General features: G+C 39.6%; 1 protein-coding gene and 1 long non-coding RNA gene across 3 annotated transcripts in view; one reads left to right on the top strand and one right to left on the bottom strand.

The window, feature by feature from the left end:
- MAPRE2 (microtubule associated protein RP/EB family member 2) overlaps nucleotides 1–23,923 on the top strand; it is a 151,935-nt gene that overhangs the window by 97,793 nt on the left and 30,219 nt on the right. For both annotated transcript variants that reach the window (XM_045886853.3, XM_045886851.3), the window contains 2 exons: nucleotides 17,556–17,701; nucleotides 20,730–20,943. In XM_045886853.3, the coding sequence (XP_045742809.1) occupies nucleotides 17,556–17,701; nucleotides 20,730–20,943 (360 nt within the window). The remainder of the gene's footprint in view (nucleotides 1–17,555; nucleotides 17,702–20,729; nucleotides 20,944–23,923) is intronic.
- LOC123852661 (uncharacterized) lies at nucleotides 1,900–23,148 on the bottom strand. Its single transcript, XR_008507035.2, has 4 exons — nucleotides 21,166–23,148; nucleotides 20,085–20,172; nucleotides 8,456–8,638; nucleotides 1,900–2,647 (listed from the first exon to the last, which is right to left on the bottom strand). It is a non-coding gene; the product is annotated as an uncharacterized LOC123852661 (long non-coding RNA).

Genomic DNA, 23,923 nt, shown 5'->3' with positions numbered 1-23,923 from the left:
TTCTTTGCTAGTGGGAGACCAAGGACCTCCTTTTGTTCTTTGGTTCTTTGCCCTTTGAATCTAAAACATGCCTTTTGGAAATTCATATTTCATATCTGAAACAATCCAGTTCAATCCTATTCATTCTTACAGCTCTGATTATTTTAACCAGGCACATAATACATAGTTTTATACTTAAGGGGCATAAAAATGATGTCAGAAGACCTCGGCTTTTATATATTGCTCTTTACCATTTTCGTGCTTTTATGTGTATTTACTTTAATTCTTATAACAGCCCTGCATGGAAGAATAGGAATTTTTAATTTGTATTTTATATAAGAGGATAAAAGCTCGGGGAAGCTAAATGTTCACGGCTGACACTAGAACTGGGGTCTCCTTGGATCCAACCTTATGTCCTCGTTGCTGTATGTATGACAGCTGTGGGTATGGTGGACAGTTCACTGTGTGCAAACGTATGTGTTTGATTTTTTTCCATATCTGTTAATCAGGAGCCCACTGAACATCTCTAGGATGTTAGAGGAGGAGGAGTTAGAAGTCTGTATCCTCATCCTTTACATTGCCGCTTGAAGACATGAGATGTATCTGGTCATTCTTTTGATGACAAGGGTGTGACCAGTGGTCTCAAGGCCTCTCTTAGCAAAGGAAGTGAGACATTAGGAGAAACACACAGGCGCTTGCTCCCAGTCTCAGGGTGATTTTTCCCTGCCCTACTTACTGAGGATGGTGTAGAGAAAGAGCCTTTCCTCTCTGCCTTTTGTTCCCTCTCCTGCTCTGAATTCTTTCTCTCCAAGCAAGACAGGGTGGGCTCTGAGATTTCATCACCCTCCTTGGAAGAGAGCTGTTCGGCTGTCTCAGAATGATTCCTGGCCAGTGAAGCCGTAGCCAGCATAATGCCTCCTCTAGAGACAGACTTAAGCACGTGGGTGCCTGGTCCACCCTTTAAATCTAAATCTCAAGAATGTAGCCCTTTCCTCACGTTGAATCCAGGCTGGCTTTAACAAGCTTGTGTCCGAGAGGACTTCATATCCTCATTTCCTCCTTTCTGTGCTCTTGAGGAAAAAGAACATCTTCTAGAATAATGTTTTTACAAGTCTGGTCCCCCCAAAGGCCGGATGCATCAAGGTTCACTGTTTTCCCAGTATTTCTTTCAGTTCAGTAAACCCGGTGGCAGGAGCTCTGCTAAGACCTCTGTCGGTACTTCTCCAACCCCTTCAGCATGAAAAGCTGATTTTCTTAGCCTTCTATGAAGGGACATGCTAATGCAGTATTAAAGAGTATTCCCCCATTTCCCATCCAGTTCTGTCCCCTTATTTCCATACCTGTTTCCCAGCTCCAGGCAGATAGAAATTCTGGAGCTGTCAGTTTTATAGTTGTAGTAGACACTGTGCTAACACAGTAGAAAGGTGGGTTGGATACCACCTCCAGTCTTAATGAGTTACCAGTCAATTAGGAGAGAGACAGCTAATTAAAATACAAGTCAACCCACTTCAGGGCTGCCATACCCATTATAGTGAAATAGTTCATTCTGTGCAAAGAATAGGACAACTTCATAGAGGAAGTGCTATTTAGACTAACCTTTAAAGAATGAGAATTCTCTGTACAAGTGTAAAAAGTGTCAAAAGGACATTTTAGGCAGAAAATGTTTGCTGAAGGCAGAGAAAAGATGCAGTGTTTTATGCATGTACATGTGTGCATAACACTGGGACATAAAGATTCAAGGCAGCAGAAGAGGGACAGTAATGTTTCAAGTAATAAATGCTGTAGTATTCAAAGATTATTTTAGTCTAGGAAAGGTTCTTGTCTTAGCCTTATTTGGGTCTTTGGCCAAACAGCCATGCAAATTTAGTGGATGGTGAATAAATATTTATGAAGCATAATTTAATTGAACTGCTATTCAAACTAGGTGGGTTTTTTTTTTAAGATTTTTTTATTTATTTGAGAGAGAGAGAATGAGAGAGAGCACATGAGAGGGGGGAGGGTCAGAGGGAGAAGCAGATTCCCTGCCGAGCAGGGAGCCCGATGCGGGACTCGATCCAGGGACTCCAGGATCATGACCTGAGCCAAAGGCAGTCGCTTAACCAACTGAGCCACCTAGGCGCCCTCAAACTAGGTTTTTTAATGTGGTTAAGATTCAGGTCAAGAAGAGGAAGATGGAGGTTTTAAGTAAAGGTACCGTTTAGATGTCCTTTTGATGTTGTAAATTACAGCTTTGTGTCCCTGAAGTCAGCAGATAATTATTGAATTCCTACTATGTGTCCAGGGATGGGCTAGGATCTGGGAATACAGTTACATAAAAACAATACAGGTCATACCCAGTGGAAACCTGTTCATTTCTCCTTCATACTTGGATCCAGATCTTTCAGGTTCCTTTTCTTCCAGCTTCCCTGAATACAAAGCAAAGGTGGAACCAATCCCTAGATGAAAGTAGACATCCAGCCGATCTCCCCATTCAGATGGCCTCTAACACTAAGGGGCACTTTGTGTACGGGAACATCTGAAACATTAGCAGGCCTTCGAGTTTTCACACAATTAAGATGATCAGGCCAGTTGGGTGCCTGGGTGGCTGGGACAGTTAAGCTCCAACTCTTGATCTCAGCTCGGGTCTTGATCTCAGGGTCATGAGTTTAAGCCGCATGTTGAGCTCCTACTTTAAAAAAAAAAAAAGGTTATTTTAAAAAAAAAAAAAATCAAGCCAAGTAGCTTAAGTTTTCCTGTTCTTCAAAGAAAAGTACTTTTTCTAACCTATTTTTTTCTGAATTATGTTCTTAAATGTACAGTTTATCAGCCATGTAGACACTATAAAAAAGGAGCATCAGGAGTCGCTGTCAAATGCTTGGGCATGTTAGAATTGCATACCTGGAAAAAACAATTGAATTGCTTGGCAACTCTACACCGCAGCTCTGCAGATTGGGTTTTTTCCACCCTGTAACCATTACGTAATTCGGACAGATTGCAAATTACCTCTCTGCATTTATTCCCTCCCTTCCAGAGGTTTGATCTTGCCCAAGTTTTAACACTCATCAGCTTTTATGACCAAATTATTTGACAGTAAGAAGCATGTACATAGGAAACTCATGCCAACACGATTTCCTGCAGTTTCTCTTCTCCATAAGAAGATTGTTCTCCACTTTGATTTCTTCTAGATTACTTTGTATGACAATTCACAGAAGAACTTGAGGAAACTGAATAAGGAGCCACATTCTAATGAAAATGTGTATGTCAACTCTAAAATTATATGTAATTGTGTTTAAATCTGATGTTTAAAAGAAACTCCTTTCCTGCCTTTTTTTTTTAATTTCTTTTTTTTTTTTTAATTTCCCCTGTGGTCGTATAATTGAATCCCTGAAGTAAATACTCATGCATTCCTCACACTGTTTAGATTTCTCGTAATACTAGAATCGTGCTTAGAAAAGCAACGTGTTGTGGGATACCCTTGTGAAATATAAAGAAAACAATTCATTATAGAAGAATATTCTCTCATGTCTCACCATCTGCATGCATGTTAAATGGTGGTTCTTCTAGAAGTGTTGGGGGCTTCTTTTGATACCACCCCTACCCCTCTGGGCTTTCTCTGGCCCCCGGCTCTCTTCTCTGGGAGCTGGGGGGAAGGGAATGCTCTACTTTTGGCAAGTAGAGGGTGTTACTGGCTTTGGGGAGGGCTGGTGGACTGCACTTGAGGGGGGGCAGTGGTAAGGAGCTGTCACCTGTAAGCCTTGGAGAACAGGTGAAGTAACGTAGATCTAAGAAGAGCCCCCAGTCCCAGAGACAGTGACCTCAGCCACAAAAAGAGCAACTGTAGAGAGTGGTCCATTGCGTAGAAGTGGACTGTGGGTTTGTTCTGGTCAATTCATACCACTGCATCTTCCACTATACAAAAAGCTGCTTCGTCAGCTATGAGACCGAGAGTTCACATAGTGGCCTAGCATGAATTGTTGGTAGAGTGATACGGGCAGTGGTTCCGTAGATATTCCATGAGAAATTGGGAGGAATGCCTAGGCTTTAGGTCTCTCGCCAGTAATCTCATTTTCCCTTAAAATAGATATGTCCTAAAAATTGGAGCTTAAAAATGGTGTACTTCAGGGGCACCTGGGTGGCTCAGTTGGTTAAGCTTCCGACTCGTGATTTCAGTTCAGGTAATGATCTCAGGATCATGGGATCGAGTCCCCACATTGGGTTCTGTGCTCAGCAGGGAGTCTGCTTGAGATTCTCTCCCTCTGCCCCCCCCCCACTCACGTGCTCACATTCTCTCTGTCTCTCAAAAAATCTTTTTAAAAAATGGCATACTTGAGGCATTTTTTTTTATAAAGACACTTGTGCCCAGAAATAAGCATTGGCTCTCCACTATCTACCAAATTAAGTTGCTTCTCTTCTTGTCTTTTAAAGCTTTGAGCAGTTGCTACAACCAGTCTTTCCAGCATCTACCCCCATGGCCCCCTGCCCTTACCCTACATTTGCCCTAAATCATCTTTCACCAAATGTCCTAATTCCCTCTTAGCTTGGAATGCCTTCTTAGCGGGCCATCTCCAATGCCACCTTCCTCCTTTTCTTCCAGACATGAGCTCTCCCTGTTTTCAGTGTTCAGAGTTCTACAAAGTCTTAAGGTCATTGAGTGCTTAAAACCTCAACATTAGATGTTATTAAGCTCCTTGAGGAGCAGAAATGACCATGCAAGTTGAACTTGACTTAATCTGTTTGAGAATATTGATTACTCTTCCTTGGCTTTTTCTCAGGCAACGTTTTGAACTAATGCCTTTAGATTTACATGTCTCTGCCATATCCTTGAGCACTTCTAGTTTTGTGTGTTTGCAGGTTTTCCTATTTCTCTGATCTCTCAAAACTAAGTTACTTCTTTAAGTAAAATCCAAGTCCTCAATAAGTATTGTTGGTTTATTGGCTTTTCATTGATTAATAAAGGGACATCCCTGTATGTCACCTACAGACAGGCATTTCTTTAGCATAACCAAAAAATAAGAAACAAAATCCATTTTTTTCAGGATCCGGCTACCTCCTCAAGCTTTTCGTAATTAAAATCTTCCCTTTTTACCTAGTCATGTAATTTCAACACTTTAAAAAAAAATTGTCCACCAAAGTAGAGGAGGTAACACAAAACAGTGTGAAAACACCAAGTGCACATTTGGAGAGACTTTGTCCCCTGAGGTCACAGCTTTATAGAAGTTTGTTTTGATGACCCTAATAAGAAAACTGACTCCTTCAGAATGGGCTTCATAGGTACCTCTCTAACTTGTTTCATTTGTAAGAAAGGCGTTTTGTGCTTCCTTTTCTCCTCTGTCTGGAATGCCAAATTCTAACTTTGGTTCTATTCCGGGAGTCAAGCCATTGGGACATCTCGCTGCCAGTTTCAGTATCAGACTCTCTGGAAGCCAGTGACCTTTTGTCCTGTACCCCATGCTTGCCTATGCTCCCCGTGCTTCTACTTCCTTCATTCCTGATGCCGGGGCAGAAGCCACATCTCTCGGTACGAAGCTGGATGGGTCAGACAGCTTGTTGTGGTAAAATTTGAGCCCATTACCCTAAAGGAAGTCCCTGGGGTTAGAAGCTAGAAGTGAAACCAGGCTGCCAGCACTGGTTTGTCAATTAGCAGATGAAAAGAAGTTTGTTTGTTTTCTAAGATTGATTTATTTTAGAGAGGGAGCGCACACATGGGCGTGTGCGAGATGGAGAGAGCAGAGGCAGGGGAGAGGAAGAGGATCCTCAGACTCCACGCCGAGCACAGAGCCCATCACTGGGCTCGAACTCATGACCCTGAGATCATGACCTGAGCCGAAATCAGGAGTCGGATGCTTAACAGACTGAGCCACCCAGGGGCCTCTAAAGAGAAGTATTTCAGACCAACAAGATAATTCTTCACCTCCCACTTCTTTTAATTGGCTGAATCTTTTTCTGTATCAACAGGCATATTTGAAGTTTCGTATTTTTTCCTAAAAGCATTAAAATATAAGATGACAAGTTATAGGGTAATTGCCATTTAGTTGGGGGGAAAAAAAAACCCAACTAGAAATAGTCCACTTATATTTCAGTGTCTTTATATTCTTGTTTTCAACTGAGAGTTACAAAAGTTTCTACAAAAATTTTCCAAATATCACTGGTAAGATATCAGCTCTCTTCTGTGTATTGTAGATTTCTATCCATTATAATCTCTAATTATTGCTCTAAAATTTACCTTTTGTCTAAAAATACTGATACCTAAATCTTAAGGGCTATTTCATATGTAGATTTTTGCCACACTGACATTCCTTTTGAAAAATATTCTTTATTCTTCCACGATTTTTTGGAAGCACTTTTAAATCAACTCAGTACACTAATCTTAATATCTGATCAGTTTTTTCTTAATGACATATCTTACTTTTAACACTGCTCTGCAATTTTCTTAGTAAAAAATCCAATTTAAAGTTAACATTACCTTTTTAAAAGTATTCATGCATATGGGGTGCCTAAGGGGTTCAGTCGATTAAGCGTTTCACTCTTGGTTTCGGCTCAGGTCATGAGATGGAGCCCTGTGTTAGGCTCTGCGCTCAGCGGGAAGTCGGCTTGAGACTCTCTCTCCCCCTCTCCCTCTTTAATAAAAATAAAAATGAAAAGTATTCTTGCTTCTTAAAGGCAGGTTATAAGCACAGAATGTTAGTGCCTTTAACTGCAATTTGCTGCAGTCTTACAAAATTTTAATTTTTTATTTTTTTATTGAAATTCTACAATATTAGTTTCAGGCATACAACATAGTGATCAACAGTTATATACATTATGAAATGATCACCATGGTAAGTATAGTTCATTTGTTGCCCATACAAATATTACTGATGATATTTCTTGTGCTGCACTTGTTATTTCTATTACTTATTTCATAATTGGAAGTTGTAAGATGCTTTGAAAGGTTTTGTATCCTCTGAATTGGTAAACACCTGAGTGTACATATCAGATGAGACCCGAAACCACATAGTTTGGCAAGGCCTTATAATATATCCGCTGATGCTCTTAAAAATCTGTCTGCCTGAACAGTGAATGCTGGTACATTTCTTTCTCTGTAAAGGAAGAGATGAAAATGTCCTTTGACAGCTTACTCTGTATGTGGAGAAGGGAAAGGATGGGGTGCTTTTCAGCACGCTGCACAATTCATATAAGCCTGCTCTATCTATGTCTGCGGGGGTTGAAATCTTCCTGCTGGTTATTACTCCTTGTCCTCCTTATGAAATCAGTTTGAAAGTTACTTGTCTTTGGGATTTGTTTAAAATATGAATAGGAAGTTTGACATAACTCTAAACAGTGGGAAGGAGCAGGAAGCTCAGTTGAGAACCGTGGGAATTCCAGGGCACAAGCTCAGTCGAAGCTAGATTTCTGCGCTCTGGATCTTTATTTTTGTGTGTGTGACTCGGGGCAGGTGAAAGAGACAGTGTCCTAAGTTCACTCTAACGACGTTAAATAATACCGTGGTAACTGAAGCTATCAAACTGCTGTTCGTGCCAGGAATATGGGAGATGCCTATAAAAACAAAAACAGAGGGTGCCTGGGTGGCTCAGTCAGTTAAGCGACTGCCTTCGGCTCAGGTCATGATCCCAGGGTTCTGGGATCGAGTCCCACATCGGGCTCCCTGCTCTGCGGGGAGCCTGCTTCTCCCTCTCCCACTCCCCTTGCTTGTGTTCCCTCTCTCGCTGTGTCTCTCTGTCAAATAAATAAATAAAATCTTTAAAAAAAAAAAAAAACAGAGCTACTACTAACTTCATCGTATTTTTGTTGGACTAGGAAGATGCAGCTGAACTTGAGGATTTTGAATTCCTTTAAGATGTTAATGTTTCAGAGCATTATTTCACAGTTGCCATTAAGCTCTTCAAGCCTTGTGTTTGTGTAGGTAGGGAGATTTCTGCTGATGTCCTGGAAATCTGTGACCCTGTATTCTGCAGCCTCACTTCCCTTGTTAAGAAGCCCTGATTTCCCAAAGGGGAAAAGAATACTGCGTTCAACTGGAGGAGAGAGCTTTAGTTACAGACATGGTTCTGCAGTCATACCAGAAAAAGGAATGACAGGGCTAAATGCAAAAATAGAGCTGGAATGATCCTGATTATTCTGTAAAAACAATATTCCAGTAGGAAGGATCTTTATTAATTCAAATGTTGAAGGTGACAGAACACAGAGTTCTGTTGCTGAGTGTGTAAATGTCAGCAGCTCAAGGAGAAATGCATGGAAGGGCTGTAATCCAGAAGGGGCGTGTGTGCCCCCGGGAGTAGTACTCCGGACACAGCTGTGTCCCTAGTGTCTCTTCCAGCAACTACAACAAGAGATGATGACGGCTAGAAGTAAGCACGCTGGCCAAAGTCTCAGTCATATGAGAATGAAGCATTATTGTCTCCTGATTAGCAGAAATATCAAGTATCCCTTAAAAGAGAAGTTGGTGGCAGAGAATTAGAGAATCATCTAATTTTAGAGTTTAGAGATGTATCCAAACCTGACGTTTTGCAGATAGGAATACTGCTGTCTTAGAAAAGTATGATGACCTGTCACAGTCCGTTCGGGATGATTAAGGCTTAGATCCAAGGACCAAAAGTTCAGTTCTCTATCCTCCTCTGCCCACTTCCTGGTCCTGTTTGGTACGAGCTTGAGAGAAGAAGCTTTTTCACAAATCATTTACCTGTAAAGAAAGATACAATTGTGTGGATGTGTCCGGCAAATTACGGTTGTCATTCTTCTGACCCTTCATCAATACCACCTAAGATGGTAGAAAGTTGTAATTGAATCCAGTGATATAGACATTTCTGTGTAATAGTTCCTTGGCCTGTGAGAACATCAGATGGGCAATTTGAGTAGCTCTCTGTGGCAAAACCCAATATAGCTTAATGTCTTCTCCACAGATGATGTCACATTTCTGGGAAAGTGCTAGGAGATTTTGCATTCTGACAATAATAATATATATGTATTATATACATTACATAAATATGTAAAACTAAATTCTTACACATGTATATATACTGAAATTTGAAATCATGACACAGGAACAGACAAATGAACTATCTCCCCAGCCCAGGATTGTCCTGTGAAGAGGAAATGTATAGCTGGTTCTCCACCCCGACCTCAGTCTGAAAGGTTCATATGTTCTCTTGCAGTTTATTTTGTGACTTCTTACGAAATTATAATCTAGAAAAATTTCTAAACTTTGAATTTTCAGTTGTAATTTCCTAGAAGCAGCATATGAACATATGAGCATATTTAGGAAATTGAAGTTCAGGTCAGAGTATAAATTCCACTTCTGTTATTTTTATTAGCTGGATGACTTTCTGAACTTTGTTCCCAATCTGTAAAATAGGGTGGTGGTGATGAAAGTATCCTGGTGAGGTTCCGAATGTTAAAAATAGACATGAAAGCTTTAACAGATTTTACATAAACATGGGTATTTTCATTTCTTACTTCTTGGCATAATCTATAAATTAATATTTCCTTTTTTGTTATCTGGACATTTCCCTTTAAAAATGTCAGTTTATCCTGATATTAATGTAATGTCAAATCCTGGAATCTGGTAGAAATGAGATTTTCTTCTCATGTTTTTCATGATTCCATAGACTAAAATCCTATATCCTTGAATCTTTTGAGTATAAGAATTCATTTTTTTAATTCTGCCTTCATACAGTGCCTCACCTAGTCATTTTGGATCCTGTCCCCAAACTTTTTAGCTCCATTATGTCACTTCTGATGTATAACAACTGCAGCCATTCTTATAGCTGTAGGTACAGGCATAGCATGGCACTCTACAAAAAATATTTTCCTTTTTTCTATTTCCTGATCATTTTCAAAACTTGTTGACCTTCATGACTGCAGAATACCTTGAGTTCATGGGCTCAGAGCGTGGCCCATCATAATCTTGTTAATAAGCACAACATCCTACAATTTGGATTGCTCTTACCAGAGTGTATTATATTTAGCCTTTTGAGGCTTATCTTTCACCTTTCTGCAAACTTAGTTTCCAGGGTGGTTCTTAGTTTAGATTGCTTGTTAATTTTTACCCTATCAGTTCTTAAAATATATAACAACTCTTCCTGTACTCTTGTTTGGGACTTTGGTAACATTAGAATTTTACTATCAACCAGCCTTTGTTGGGACTCAACTGCTACAACCTGTAAACCTTGATTTGTTGACCAGATATTAAAGGACACCCTATGCCAGGTACTGTATTAAAGGCTTCTATACAGAAGGAAGCTAGACAGATGAAGTGTAAACGCTCTTAAAATTTACATTGCAGTGAGGGGAAGAGAAACCACAGACCAATATAAGAATTAATAAAATAGACGTAAAACAGGATGACGTGATGGAGAGTCACTTCAGATAAAGTCAGATGGTACTAGAGCATAGAGAAATTGACACTGCAAGAGAGACTGAGGGTAGTTGGAGCCATGACTTCAGTGAGAAGGTGAGAGGAGATGTGATGTAGAGCACAGCTGGAGGGTTCACCTTTGATAGATACTGGAATACAACAGCCTTATTCAAGTTATGCCGTGGTTATAGTTTCCTGCCCCAACAGGAACTCTTGACCATGTTCTTAGTAGCAACAATTAACTTTAAAGTATTCTTTTCATGATGTCTCTTGGGCGCTAGAGATTTGGGAACTGGAAGTTGAAAATATACAGACATACCCAGGGGCAGTCACAACTAATCTTAAGCATAGTTCCCAAAGTCAATAAGCTATTTCTTTAAAATTTTCAGGGGTTCCTTTGACTCTAGAAAATATGACCTATGATAGAATACCTTAAGTGATCATGTAGTGTACCATTTACTGGAGATGCTAATATGATCTACTCTTTCTACGTTGCCTATTGGATAAAAATGACTCTGCTTGTTTGCTCATGTGGTTCTGAAAGCATAGAGGTGGGAAAAGCTGACGGTATACAGAGAGTAAACTGTGCCATTGGCAATCTAATAAAAAAATTTTTTTTTTACTTTAGTGCACAAGCTTTTAGACCCTCAAAAATAGGAAAATGTTCCCAATATATTTTTTAAACTTAAAAGAATCATAAACAGGACAGAAGCACACAAAGTTGCAGTCAGTCTCATGAGTATAGGTGCAAAAATCATGAAGCATCTGTGAATCTAAACCAGCACTGTAAGAAAAACTTAGTAAACATCCCCACTTGGGACTTAAACCAGGAATGCAAAGGTGATTCGACTTTAGGAAATCCGGAATGTGATTGATCAGTTAGTAGATCAAAGGAGAAAACATTTTTATTGTCTTCATGGTTGCTGAAAAGGCAGGTATCGCTGTTGGTAAAACTCAGAAGAAAAATTGCCACAATATCAGAAATCAGTGGCCAATAACAGACTTAAAGGAAGAACAGGAGATAGTCTCGCTAAAGAAAAAAAGTATATATATAAGCATATATACATACATAAAAATATATTACAAAAAAGTATCATTTTATGTATTATTTGTCTCTAGGAAACTGAAGAGAAACAACTTTATTAGAACTCATGAGTTAGGCCTGCCTTCGGCTCAGGTCATGATCCCGGGGTCCTGGGATCGAGCCCTGCATCGGGCTCCCTGCTCAGCGGGAAGCCTGCTTCTCCCTCTCCCACTCCCCCTGCTTGTGTTCCCTCTCTCGCTGTGTCTCTCTCTGTCAAATAAATTAAATCTTTAAAAAAAAAAAAAAAAAACTCATGAGTTAGAAAATGAATGTTTAAAAACCAAATAGCCTAGATAAAATGGATAAACACCTAGAAAGACATAACTACTGAAACTTAAAATAGAAATTCTTAATAGACCTATAAATAGGAGATGGAATTAGTAATTTTTAAAGAATCCCAGAAAGAAAAGCCAGAGCCCAGATGATTTCAATTGTGAATTCTACCAAGTGTCTAAAAAAAAAAAAAAAATTAACACCAGTCCTTCTCAAATCCTTTCAAAACATGAGAGGAAGAAGCACTTTCCAACTTATTCTGTGAGGGCCAGTATCAACCCAACCAAAGATACTACAGACCAATATCTCTTATGAATAGCACAATTTCTCAAAGTACTAGCAAAATGAATCTGGCAACATATAAAGAGGATTATGTGCCATGATCAAATGAGATTAATGCAAGTTGGATCAAATGGGATTAAAGAAACCAATGTAAAACATCATTTAATAGAATAAAGGACAAAAGCCATGTGATAATCTTAACAGATGCCGAAAAAGCATTTGACAAAATTCAACACCCTTTTATTTTAAAAAATACTAAAGGAACTAGAAGGGAACTTCCTCAGTCTGATAATGCTATCTGTGAGAAACTTGGAGCTAACATTATACTTAGTGGTGAAGAGCTGGATGCTTCCCCCCCTAAGACCAGACAAGGATGTTCACTGTCAGCACTTTTTTCAGCATTGTACTAAAGGTTTAAGCCATGGCAATTGGGCAAGAAAAATAAGCATTCAGTTTAGAAAGAATTTTCCCTGTTTATGTGTCATGATCTTGTATGTGAAAAAAATTCCTAAGCACCAATAAGAAACTATTATAACTGAAAAATGAGTTAAGCAAGGTTGCAGGGTATACAAGATCAATACCCAAAAATCAGTTGTATTTCTGTATATTAACAATGAACAATCCAAATACAGAATCAAGAATACAAGTCCATTTACAATAGCATTTAAAAAAAATAAAAATTTAAAAGTGGAAGGCTTTATATACTGAAAACTAGAAAACATCATTGAAAGAAATTAAGTAGAAAGACATCCATGTTCATGGATTGGAAGACTAACTATTGTTAAGATGGCAGTATTTTCCAAATCTCTAGATTCAGTCCAATCCCTATCAAAATCTTAGCTGCCTTTTTACAGAAATTGAGCTGATCCTAAAACTAATATGGAAATGCAAGGCAACTAGAATACCTGTTTGGAAAGGAAAAGCAAAGTTGGAGGACTTCTGCTTTTGATTTCAAAACTGACTACAAAGCTACAGTAACCAAGACTATTACTGCATAACGATAGGTATATAAGTAGAATTGAGAGCCCAAAAATAGACCCATACATTGAGAACTAATTGATTTTCAACAAGAGTGCTAAGACAATTGAATGGAAGGTAATAGTCTTTTCAACAAATGGTGCCAGGACAACTGGATAGTTGCATGCAAAATTACGAAATTAGACCCACCATTACACCTATATATTTAAGAAATAATTCAAAATGTATCACTGACCTAAATGTATGAACTATAACTTTAATATAACTTTCAGAAGAAAATGTAGGTGTAAATCATGATGATCTTGGATTAAGCAGGGGTTTGTTAGAAATGGCAAAAGCCCAAGTGCCAAAAAAAAAAATTGTGCTGCTTCAAAAGCAAGAATGCGTATTGCGTGCGTGGGCGGCTCCGTTGGTTAGGCATCCAGCTCCTGATTTCAGCTTGGGTCTTGATCTCAGGGCTGTGGGATTGAGTCCCAGGTAGGGCTCTGTGCTCCGTGAGGAGTCGGCTTGGGATTCTCTCTCTACCTGCCCTACCCCCCGCTTGCACACTCTCTCTCTCTCATAATATTTAAAAAAAAAAGCAAAACCACATGTGCTTCAAAGGATGCTATCAAGGAAGCAAAAAGACCATCCACAGAACAAGAGGAAGTATGTGCAAATTAGATACCTGATAAGAGACTTGTCCCTAAAATGTAGAAAAAACTTTCACCAATTAAAGGAAAAATAACTCACTTTAAAAATGGGCAAAGCATTTGCATAAACATTTCTCCAAAGAAGATCTATAAATGGCCAAAAACATATGAAGAAGATGTTTAACATTCTTGGTCTTCAGGGAAATCAAATCAAAATTCACACTGACTAGGGTGACGAGAATCAAGAAGACAATTAGGATGGGTGAAGGTGTGGAGAAACCGGAACCCTCATACATTTCTGGTGGGAATGTAAAACAGAAAGCAGTTTGGCAGTTCCTCAAATGTTAAACATAGAGGTGTACCATATCCCAAGAGAACTGAAAACTTAAGTCCACGCAAAATCTTGCACACGAGAGGTCATAGTAGCATTGCTCATAACAGGCCCAAAGTGAAAACCCAAACTTTCATTAGCTGATGAGTAAATCAATAAAATGTGGTATATGCACACAATAGAATATTATTAACCCGTAGAAAGGAATACAAAGTTCTGATGCACACCACAACATGGATGAACCTTGAAAAGATTTTGCTAAGTTAAACCAGACACAAAGGCCACATAATTTATGATTCATTTATATGAAATGTCCAGAATAGGCAGATCCATAAAAACAGAAAATAGATCAGCAGTTGGTTACCAGGGTCGGGGGGAGGGGGTGGGGAGAGAGTGGCTGCTAATAGGTATGAAGTTTATTTTGGTGATAATGAAAACCTTCTGGAATTAGATAGTAGTGATGGATGCACGATTCTGTGAATACCTTCAACGCCACAGAATTGTATACAGTTGACCCTTGAACAACATGGGTTTGAACTGCACGTTTCCATTTATAGATTTTTTTTAAAGATAAGTACAGTACAGTGTCATAAATGTAGTTTAGTGATTTTTTTAACATTTTCTCTAGCTTGCTTTATTGTAAGAAAACAGTATTTGGATAGAATACATATAAACATACAAAACATGTTGACTGTTACTGGTAAGGCTTTTGGTAAGGCTTCTAGTCAACAGGAGGCTATTAGTAGTTTAGTTTTTTTGGAAGTCAGAAGTTACATGCAGATTTTCAACTGTGTGGGAGGGTCAGCACCCCTAGCACCCATGTTATTCAAGAGTCAACTGTACTTTAAAAAGTTGAACTTTGATATGTGAGTTATATCTCAATAGAGCTGTTATTTAGTAAATGACTAATTTTTTAAAGAAAATCTGTTTTCTATATGCCATGAATGCCAAATATAAAAATAGAAAGAATGCATGATAAAATTTAAGACAATTAAGTTTTGATTAAGAAGGGAAATTATTCTACAGTTAATACTATATATTAGAGTATTTGATGAACAGAGTATGAACATAACCACTGACACAGACCAAAGTAAATTTAAGTCTAGAAAGAGACCTAAATGCATGTATTAGGAAAGCAATATATAGTAAAGCTAATGCTTTTCCTCAGTGGGAAAAATACAGATTATTCATGGAATGATGACGTTCAATGCCTAGCTGACTTTAACAGTTGGCATTTGCCAATGAAAATAGCAAAAAATAATCCTGGCAAGCTTAAGCAGAGACACATTTACAGGAAGAATATTTGGTAGCTCAGTCAAGTCAATAGGAAATGAAGCCAGAAGCTGGGAACAGAGCCCCCCTTGTGCCGCTGGCCTAGGATGCCACTGTGCTGTTGTCACAGGACTCTCGATCCCACCAGTGCCACCATGACTAAATTCTAATAGTCCCTGTGTTTGTCTGTCATTATTAAGACTGAGATCCAGGCAGAGCCCAGAACACAGGCCTGCGTCTTCACTGCTGGGGATGGGGAAAAGGATGTCTGCTCACCATCAGTGCTGTGCTGGGAGGCAAGGCACTGTAGCATCAACCCAGACAGGAAGTTGCCCAAATGTTGGCATGCCAAAAATGACAGATTCCCACTAACATTTGGAGTAACTAAAATTAGAGCCATCCTTTATGTCATGGACCAAAATAAATTCTACATGAATTCAGAATGTAAATGTGAATCGAGACCATAAAATACTTGAAGAAAATATATGTGAATATTTATCTAATCTGGGTTTGGGAAAGTTGCTTAGCCTGATATACAAATCGGACACCCATTAAAAATGTCAGTAGAGACCATTAATGACCCAGAAGGGAATCAATCTGTTAGAGTAAAAAAAAAAAGAATGGTATATACCAGGACATTAACAGTGGTTCTCTCTAGGTGAACTAGAAATGGTTTTTCCTTTTGTCCTCCCTATTTCAAGTTTGCTTTTCTTTCCAAAAGCTGTTACTACTTTTTAAATTTGGGAAGTGAGTGAATTGGTTGGTTACTTTGTAAGAATACATAGGTATCTGGATCTTATATAAGTACATTTATGCTAAACACTACAGAAGTAAGAATAACTCTTCAAAAAGTGGGTAACGAGACAGTTATGTTTAGACAACCCCATCTCTTGTAAAAATACTGTTCAAATGGCTCTTGGAATTTGCTCCATGTGGGGGCACTTCAAAAGGAAGACCTGAATAGTTGAATTATGACTGTAAGAATGCCCCCCCAAGATCATGATGTTTCTCTTACCTCCTCCAGTGTTTTTTGTCTTATTTTGTTTTTAAGAGAGCCCATCTGCTTGAGTAGGAATATACTAGTTTGTGCTCAGGGTATTGGTGTCTAAGGGGAAAACCTCACAGATGCAAAGATTCTGGAGGTGATATTTACTGTGGTCTATCGTTCATTGCTTTATCCTCTTACCTACGAACCATGAGCTGCCTCACCATTTCCTGTTGAGGCAGCCCTTAGATCCCTGGCACCGTGTTTGATCTTGGATTCCTATCTCAGTAAAGGATGCTCAGTATCTATGGCCTAAGAGGTGAGTTGGCTTCTTCCAATGTAAAGGTGAATCTCCCAAATGGAATAAAGAGCTTCTCACAGAAACCTTGATATCAGAGGATGAGGGGAGCCTTTCATGTCCCAGAAAGGCCATCATTAGCACATTATAGAAACAGACCAAGAGATCTGGAGAAGGAAAGAGAACACAGAAATGGCATCTTGTTCTCATTCTTGCTGCTCAATTGCTTTTCCTCCTTGTAAAAGAAAAATAATCATTCTGGCTTTGAATGTCTTTTCTAAATGCCTGTAGCCTTAACTGTTAAAAAGATACGAATCAGTAAACATCTCGCTGGGATTTTCTAGTGGAAATTGTCATGATGTAAGAGTTCTTCATAAAATAAATAAGAAACACTAATCCTTTTTTCTAGAACCATTTCCTCGAGGGACTCATTGAACATTTCTGTTATTTTGATTCCTCAGTCATAAACAGCATGACTCTCAACTTCTGTAAGTTTCAGAGTCTCCATGTCTTCATCCTTCATGTTAATATAGGACCCCATTGCTCTGACCTGGAATTAAATTGGTATACAATGTTTTTGGCATTAGATGGTTTAGTTATCCAGTTTCACCTAAGTCATTTTGCAAGGTGGATATAAAACAGCTTGAGCACATTTGTATTTTCATGCATATTTTTTTGAGCTACACATTTCATGAGAAGTTTTGCGGTTTTCTTGTGTTTAAACTTTATTTTTCTTTTACATCTATATATTTTGATGACTTGGAGCAGGTAGCATCTAGACGGAAGTAAAAAATGTTTCTTTTTTTCTGATGAAAGCTAAGAAGAGTTATTCTTACCCTGATTGCCTTGGTGTTAATGTATTTCTGCTCACTGTTCGTGGAATGTGGGGATGCTCCGGAGAACACAGCCTCAGTACCGCAGTGACTAGGAATGGGGAGAGTGGCCGGAGCTGCCCGGAGGCCTGGTCCCTTCCCCTCCGGCTCCCAGCCTGAGTGAATGAGGGAGGAGAGAGGAGCACACAGCTGGGGGCTTCTTCCCTGCCTCGAAGTCCTCAGTCACGCCTGGCTACAGTCAGACTTACCTCAGCATTTTTCTCCTCTCTTTCCAGGAGCTGCCTATTGCCAGTTCATGGACATGCTCTTTCCAGGCTGCATTAGTTTGAAGAAAGTAAAATTTCAAGCAAAGTTGGAGCATGAGTATATTCACAATTTTAAACTTCTGCAAGCATCATTTAAGCGAATGAATGTTGATAAGGTAGGAAACTAACTTACACCTCCGTAAAATGCAAGGTCTTTCCTTAAAATTGTTTTTGTGCCAAAATGCAAAAAATCCAAAGATGTATCAATGATATATATCTTGATATTGTCAAAGTAGTCTGGAGTCTGTGCCTAGCATAAAGTATCAACCCTCACTTCCCATATTTGTAGGAGGCTTTCATTTAAGGAAATCTCTCAAACTGACAGCTAAAGGACTATCGCTAAAGTCCACTCAGTCTCTGCATGCTTCCTGTTATGCAAATACACATATAATCCATAGTCATTATCTAGGATATATTTCTTAGAGGGAATAGCTTTGGGAAGAAAGGAATTTTGAATAAGGGGAAGAGAAAAAAACGAGAAAAACAGGAAACTTTTCTTGGCATCCATAGTAGCAGTAACTAGGCCATGGAAATGAAAAACGTGAATACTGTTAGGTTAAAGGAAAAGAGAAAAGTTTGCTAAACTGTACATATTTTTAAAGTAATTAATATCTTCCTAAATCAAAGCATTCTTACCAAATGTTAAAATCTTTGCTTCTTGTTTTCTCAGAATTTTTATTTCAAGAGACCTACCTCTAACAGCTCAACCTTTTAGAGTCTTTTCAACTTTGCCCTTTGCTGTGGTTAATTTCCAATTAGCTCCTTCCGTATGTATTGGAAACCAGAGCTACATAGGTTCTCCTTACTACTTAACAGTATCACTTCTCTATACATTTTTGTATCCTTTCTCTATACATGCTTCTAGATCAAAAAGTAAAACACCCACTCATAGGTTTATTTCTCTATACATGCTTCTAGATCAAAAAGAAAAACACTCATAAGTAGCTATGTAACAAATTAGGGAGCTCTATATTTCTGTGGAAGCATATACAGAGAGAGTGGATGAGCCACTGTTAAGAATGTTGAATATAAAATTCTGGTGCAGGGAGATTGGCCTTCATCACCTTTCTTGGCCTCTCTAGCTTAATATGCTCTGATTTCACCCAAGGGTCCTTGGAGAGGCAATGGTCCCTGTGCATGCTTGGCAGAGCGTAACACAGGTGGGAAGTGTCTGTGTGCAGATTTGCTTGCCACCCCAGATTTTGAACTTATGCCCCCAGAACTTCCATTTTGATAGGGAGTGTGAAATTAAGTCAACAGAAGTAAGCACCTACTTGGAACAGTTAAGGCAGTACCATCATCTAAAACTGGTTCTAAATGTTAACATTTGGCAGAAAACAAAATTTGGTACCATGTTAATTAAAGGGCCTTATTCCCTAAGAAGGCACTTAAAAATCAGTATCCGCATAAACAAAAGTTATAAATCAGAAAACATGAAAATATTTGGCACAATAAAAAGTCAACTATTAAGTGCATGTGTGGAAGGAATTCTTCGGTGTGGGCAGACTTCACTAAGTCTGGGAGGAGAGCGAGATCCGCATCCAAGTCTCCCTGACTGGAAGAGTCTTCACGAAAAATGTGGTCCCCTCCCAAAGTTTCTCTTTATTTTGCTCCATACTTGAGTTCTTTTCAGTTTTAGCTTCATCAAAAACATTTTTGAAAAATACATTGCTAATGATTTTGTTTAATGGCTGGCCTAAAATGCTTCAGTTGTTTTTTTCCTTCAAGTGGTTGTTGATACTTAAGGTCTTTCTCTGTTTTTAAGTAGTCTTGATGATCCATTTTAGGATATCAGTGGTATCCGGCTCCTGAGGTGGCAAAAGCCTTGCTGAAAATTTAATTTATAAATGGCTTCCGTTCATATTATTACACAGTGAAGTTGTGTGCTTTGAATGCTAGGTTTGTGTCTGAATTGTATACCAGTGATCAGACTCACTCCCCAGCTTTGTAGCTCTCATGGCTTACATTCAGCTAGCATTCCCACTCAAAAATTAGGAAGCCAGAACCTGGTAATGGCACAATTTGCATAACTAAGTCCTTTTTTTCCCATTTTCCTTCAAAAATAACTGCCCACTGAAGTAAAGCTAATCAGTCACCCCACATTCCTTCCCGTCATGATTCTGAAAGTTCCTCTAAAGGGAATATCTATTGGCTGTCTAGGTTGCCGTAGAAAGAGTTAACCCATGAAAAGCCGAGCTCTGTCTCAGAAGTTGAGGTGAATATAGTGCAGAATGCCTTCAGGGACTCCCTTAAGCAGCCCCCATTTCTGTCCCTCTCCTCTCCCATGGCACGTTAGCGGTGCTCCTGTGTAGCTGATCTCATGACCCTGAGATCAGGACCGGAGCCAAAATCAAGAGTCGGCAGCCTAACGGACTGAGCCCCCCCACCCCCACCCCCCAGGCGCCCTGCAGGCCGTTGTTCTTAATGCTTGTCTCTCTGTAGTGTGTAAATACAAAACAACAACAACAAACAGGAAAGTTTCTTCTGCTTCATACGAACCATTAGATAAGTGTACGTTTGCATCAATCTGAGTCTCATTCACACTGTCTGGTAGCTATAATCCTTACAGGAGTTCAGTCCAGCACCACTGGAGCAAGGTTAGAAAGAAAGGGAAAATCCATCAATCTTGAAAGAGCACCACATCCCAGGCCCATTTTTTTTTTTATTCTTATGTTAATCCCCTACATTACATCATTAGTTTTAGATGTAGTGTTCCATGATTCGTTGTTTGTGCATAACACCCAGTGCTCCATGCAGAATGTGCCCTCCTCAATACCCACCACCAGGCTAACCCATCCTCCCACCCCCCTCCCCTCTAGAACCCCCACTTTTGCAAGGAGATGCTTGAGTAGTTAAATCCATTATGAAGAGGATCAGCCCCTCTTGACAGCTAAGGGTATTCCTTGTTTCGTCTCATTTGTTCAGAAGTATGAAATAATTCAGAAGAACCACCTACAGCATTTTAGTTTAACTTTTCTTTAATATGATGGGGGGAGAAAGGTGACTTTCAGAACATAGCTGGCCAAGAAGCTGTGGGGCGACCAGTAGTCCGTAATCGTGGACGTGTAGGAAATAGTTACAGGGAACCCTTTGGTTGTGTTAAGTACACACAGGGTCATGACTCACGGTGATTTTATATTGCAGGTGATCCCAGTGGAGAAGCTGGTGAAAGGGCGTTTCCAGGACAACCTGGATTTCATTCAGTGGTTTAAGAAATTCTATGATGCTAACTACGATGGGAAGGAATATGACCCTGTGGAAGCACGGCAAGGGCAAGATGCAATTCCTCCCCCCGACCCAGGCGAACAGATCTTCAACCTGCCGAAAAAGTCTCACCATGCAAACTCCCCCACCGCAGGTATGGGAACAGTGAAAGCTGCAGTTGCTTTCCTTCGGGGCAATGGCTCTAGTTGATCTGTGCTATCCTGTGTTGGGTTGATTCTTCCCAGGAGCCAGTCTCTTTATGCCTCTGGATGATTTTTATTGTTGTCTATTTGACCATCTTATCTTCCCAGCATGCCTTATCTATAGTAAGTCTAATGATCATGATTTAAACTACTAAAAAGGCAGAGTTACTCACTTTTTATCATTCAAGCTGTGTGTTAAGGTCATACTCCAGGGATCGATTTCATTTTCTTGGTATGTTTTTCTGAAAAATACCAAGTCTGTTTAGATTTCAACTGAAATATTTTTACTGCTTAATTGCTGGCGGTACAAATCAGGGTATGAACCAATTTATGCTTTTAAATATGAATAATCTATAATCTTTCAAAAGAAAGTTATGAAATATGCATCCTATCTCCTATATGGTCTGTGCCAATTTTTGTGTGATAATATTCAGCAAGACCTCATTTTATCCAACTTGGTCCAAAAGTGAAGTCATTGGGGATGAATACCTAGAACTTCAAAATCTTTTAAACCTTTGTGGATCGAACCTTTCAAAGATATAAACGTCCTTCCATAAAAAATAGACTTTATCAAGCAGGAGTGTGTTCTTGTACAGTTGTGGTCATTATTACACAAGTTGGGGTACTGGACAGTTAAATGATGAAATGCTCAGAAGCTCTTGTTCCATCGTAAAAACCAGTGCTCATGCTTGTTAAATCAGTCACATTAATTTGGTAAATAATACAAATTCCTTATTTATGCCCCACCTCCAATGAGAATGGATAAGAGGTGGCTAGAAGAGTACTAATACTGAACAACACAGGCATGTTGTAGAGGCTAGAGGGGTCCATCTGTGGGGCTTCCAGATATCCATGTCATTGTGGCTAGAAGTGAGCCCTCTGGGAAGGGGAGAGACTGGCTTGAAGAACTCTAACACTGAGTGGGCAGAAAAGGAAGGGTTTGCACAAGAGCAGGGAAGATGCCAGAAAGATTAAAGGAAATGAGGGAATGACACGTCAAGGAAGCAGAAGGTAGGGAACAGAATGGCCAACTGAGACATTTCTCAATCTGTGGAGGAGTCAAGTAAAACGAGGACTGGAAGAGCCCATTGGATTTCTCAACTTAGGGTCATTCAGTGGAATGATGGGACCCAGAGTGGGTGGAGGAATTGGAGGAAGGAGATAAGGATAGCATAAAAATCCAACTTTGAAACCACAGATTGAATGAGTTTATATAAAATAACCTAAGCTAAGCACAGATCTCTGGAAATACGTACATTTAAGGAGCAAGAGGAAAAAGAGGAAGCTGAGAAAAAAGACATGAACATCAGGGGAAAAAACTAGGAAAACTGAGCATCAGAGAATGAACAGTAGGAAATCTCTAGAAAGAGGGATCACCAGCAGTGCCGAATATTAATTGTGGAGAGATCAAATAGGATGAAGGCCAGAAAGAGGCCAAAGATACCGGGCTCCCAGGAGGTAAGGAATAATCCTTGAGAGAACGGGTCTGTTAAGATGCTGAGTGCATAAACCTAGATTCCAGAGACTGGACGAGGGCATGACCTCACAAATGGTAAAGTCATGCAGTAAGAGTACATTCCACCTTCACCAAATTCATTAGGGGAGAAGTTGAGGAAAAACGTTGAGTTGTGGGGAAAAGCTGACCGCCTCAAGAAGTGAGATTGGAAGGAGCATGGTATTGTCCTCGATCGGTTTTCGTCTGCTTTTAGGACAAGGCACAATGGGCAAGTTTGTAAGATGAGAGAAACGTCCATGGAGAAGAAAGAGTTGATGGTTGGAAAAAGGAGGGGAAATTTGTGGAGTAGGACCCTTAAGCTGGAGGGAGAAAATGAGGTCAAGGGTGTTGATACAAACTTAAAGAGGAAGGGGAATTTTATTTTTATTTTCAGTTTAACAAGTGCTAGAGAGAGGTTGGGTAGAAAGCCACAAGGAGTTTTAGGGAACAAAAATTTACGGCAGTTCAAATTGGCCTTCAAGTTTGTCAGAAACTTTGATCAGTGCAGTAGATGGGGATAAAGAAGAAGAGTGGTGTGTTTTGTCCACCGTGGGGGACTTGGTGGGCAGATGGAGGAGGAGGACATGGGCAGGAGGGGAGACTCAGGGCACCTGGCATTTCTCATCTTAGGGTCTTCTTCTAGAGCTCTTAATGATGTACAGATTCATCTTAAAACTCAGCTGCCACTTTTTTCCCCCCCAAGTTTTTTTAGTAGTGAAATCGGACAGGCCTCAGAAGTTTTTCTTCCACAGTCACAGCGTGTCCTTGGATTGGCACCACTGCTCCTGCTCCCCCAAGACCACTGTTCGTGGTGCTGCCTTGGCCTTGTTTTCTAGCAGGTCCCCCATTGGTCTGTCACGGAAGCCACAGAGAAACGCATGCTATTTTGATAGAATGTCCATGAACCTGAAACAAATATATTTCTTCCAGAGCCTAACCTCTCAGGTGACACAGCTCAGGAAACACATTGAAGTCAACAGGTAATAAATAGGATTTTTCGTGTTCCAGAAGGTAGTAGTTCTTAAGACTCATGTTCCTAATACCTTGACCATGTGCACCGCATTGGTCTTAATCAGGGAGAAAGGATTATTTTCGAAAGTCAGGCCAGTCATACTCTTTTTAATGAAATAGGTTCTGTCTCTTGGACATTGTGGGACGGAAAAACTATACTGTGGAAAAAATTATAGCAAGGTATACATCACATATAGAACACTGTTTTAAAAGCTATAATAGGTGAAAGGCTCCTATAAATACAGTAAGACCTCATTTTTCTTGAGGTCATGTATCCAGCTCTTGGGAATACAGCCAAGAAAATGTAAACCAAAATGTCTTCCAAGAGTCAGAATAGGTGTTGTAAAATCTATAATATAAAATGTATAACAAACATGGGGATATGGTGTCTCATCACATAACTTATTAGGGCAAGGACTACACTG

The sequence above is a fragment of the Mirounga angustirostris genome, unplaced genomic scaffold, assembly GCF_029215605.1.
Source record: "Mirounga angustirostris isolate CCGP_5_RB_7025 unplaced genomic scaffold, mMirAng1.0.hap1 SCAF_14, whole genome shotgun sequence".
Lineage (NCBI taxonomy): Eukaryota > Metazoa > Chordata > Mammalia > Carnivora > Phocidae > Mirounga > Mirounga angustirostris.
The sequence above is the reverse complement of the archived record's forward strand: the minus strand, read 5'-3'. Positions and strand labels throughout refer to the sequence as shown.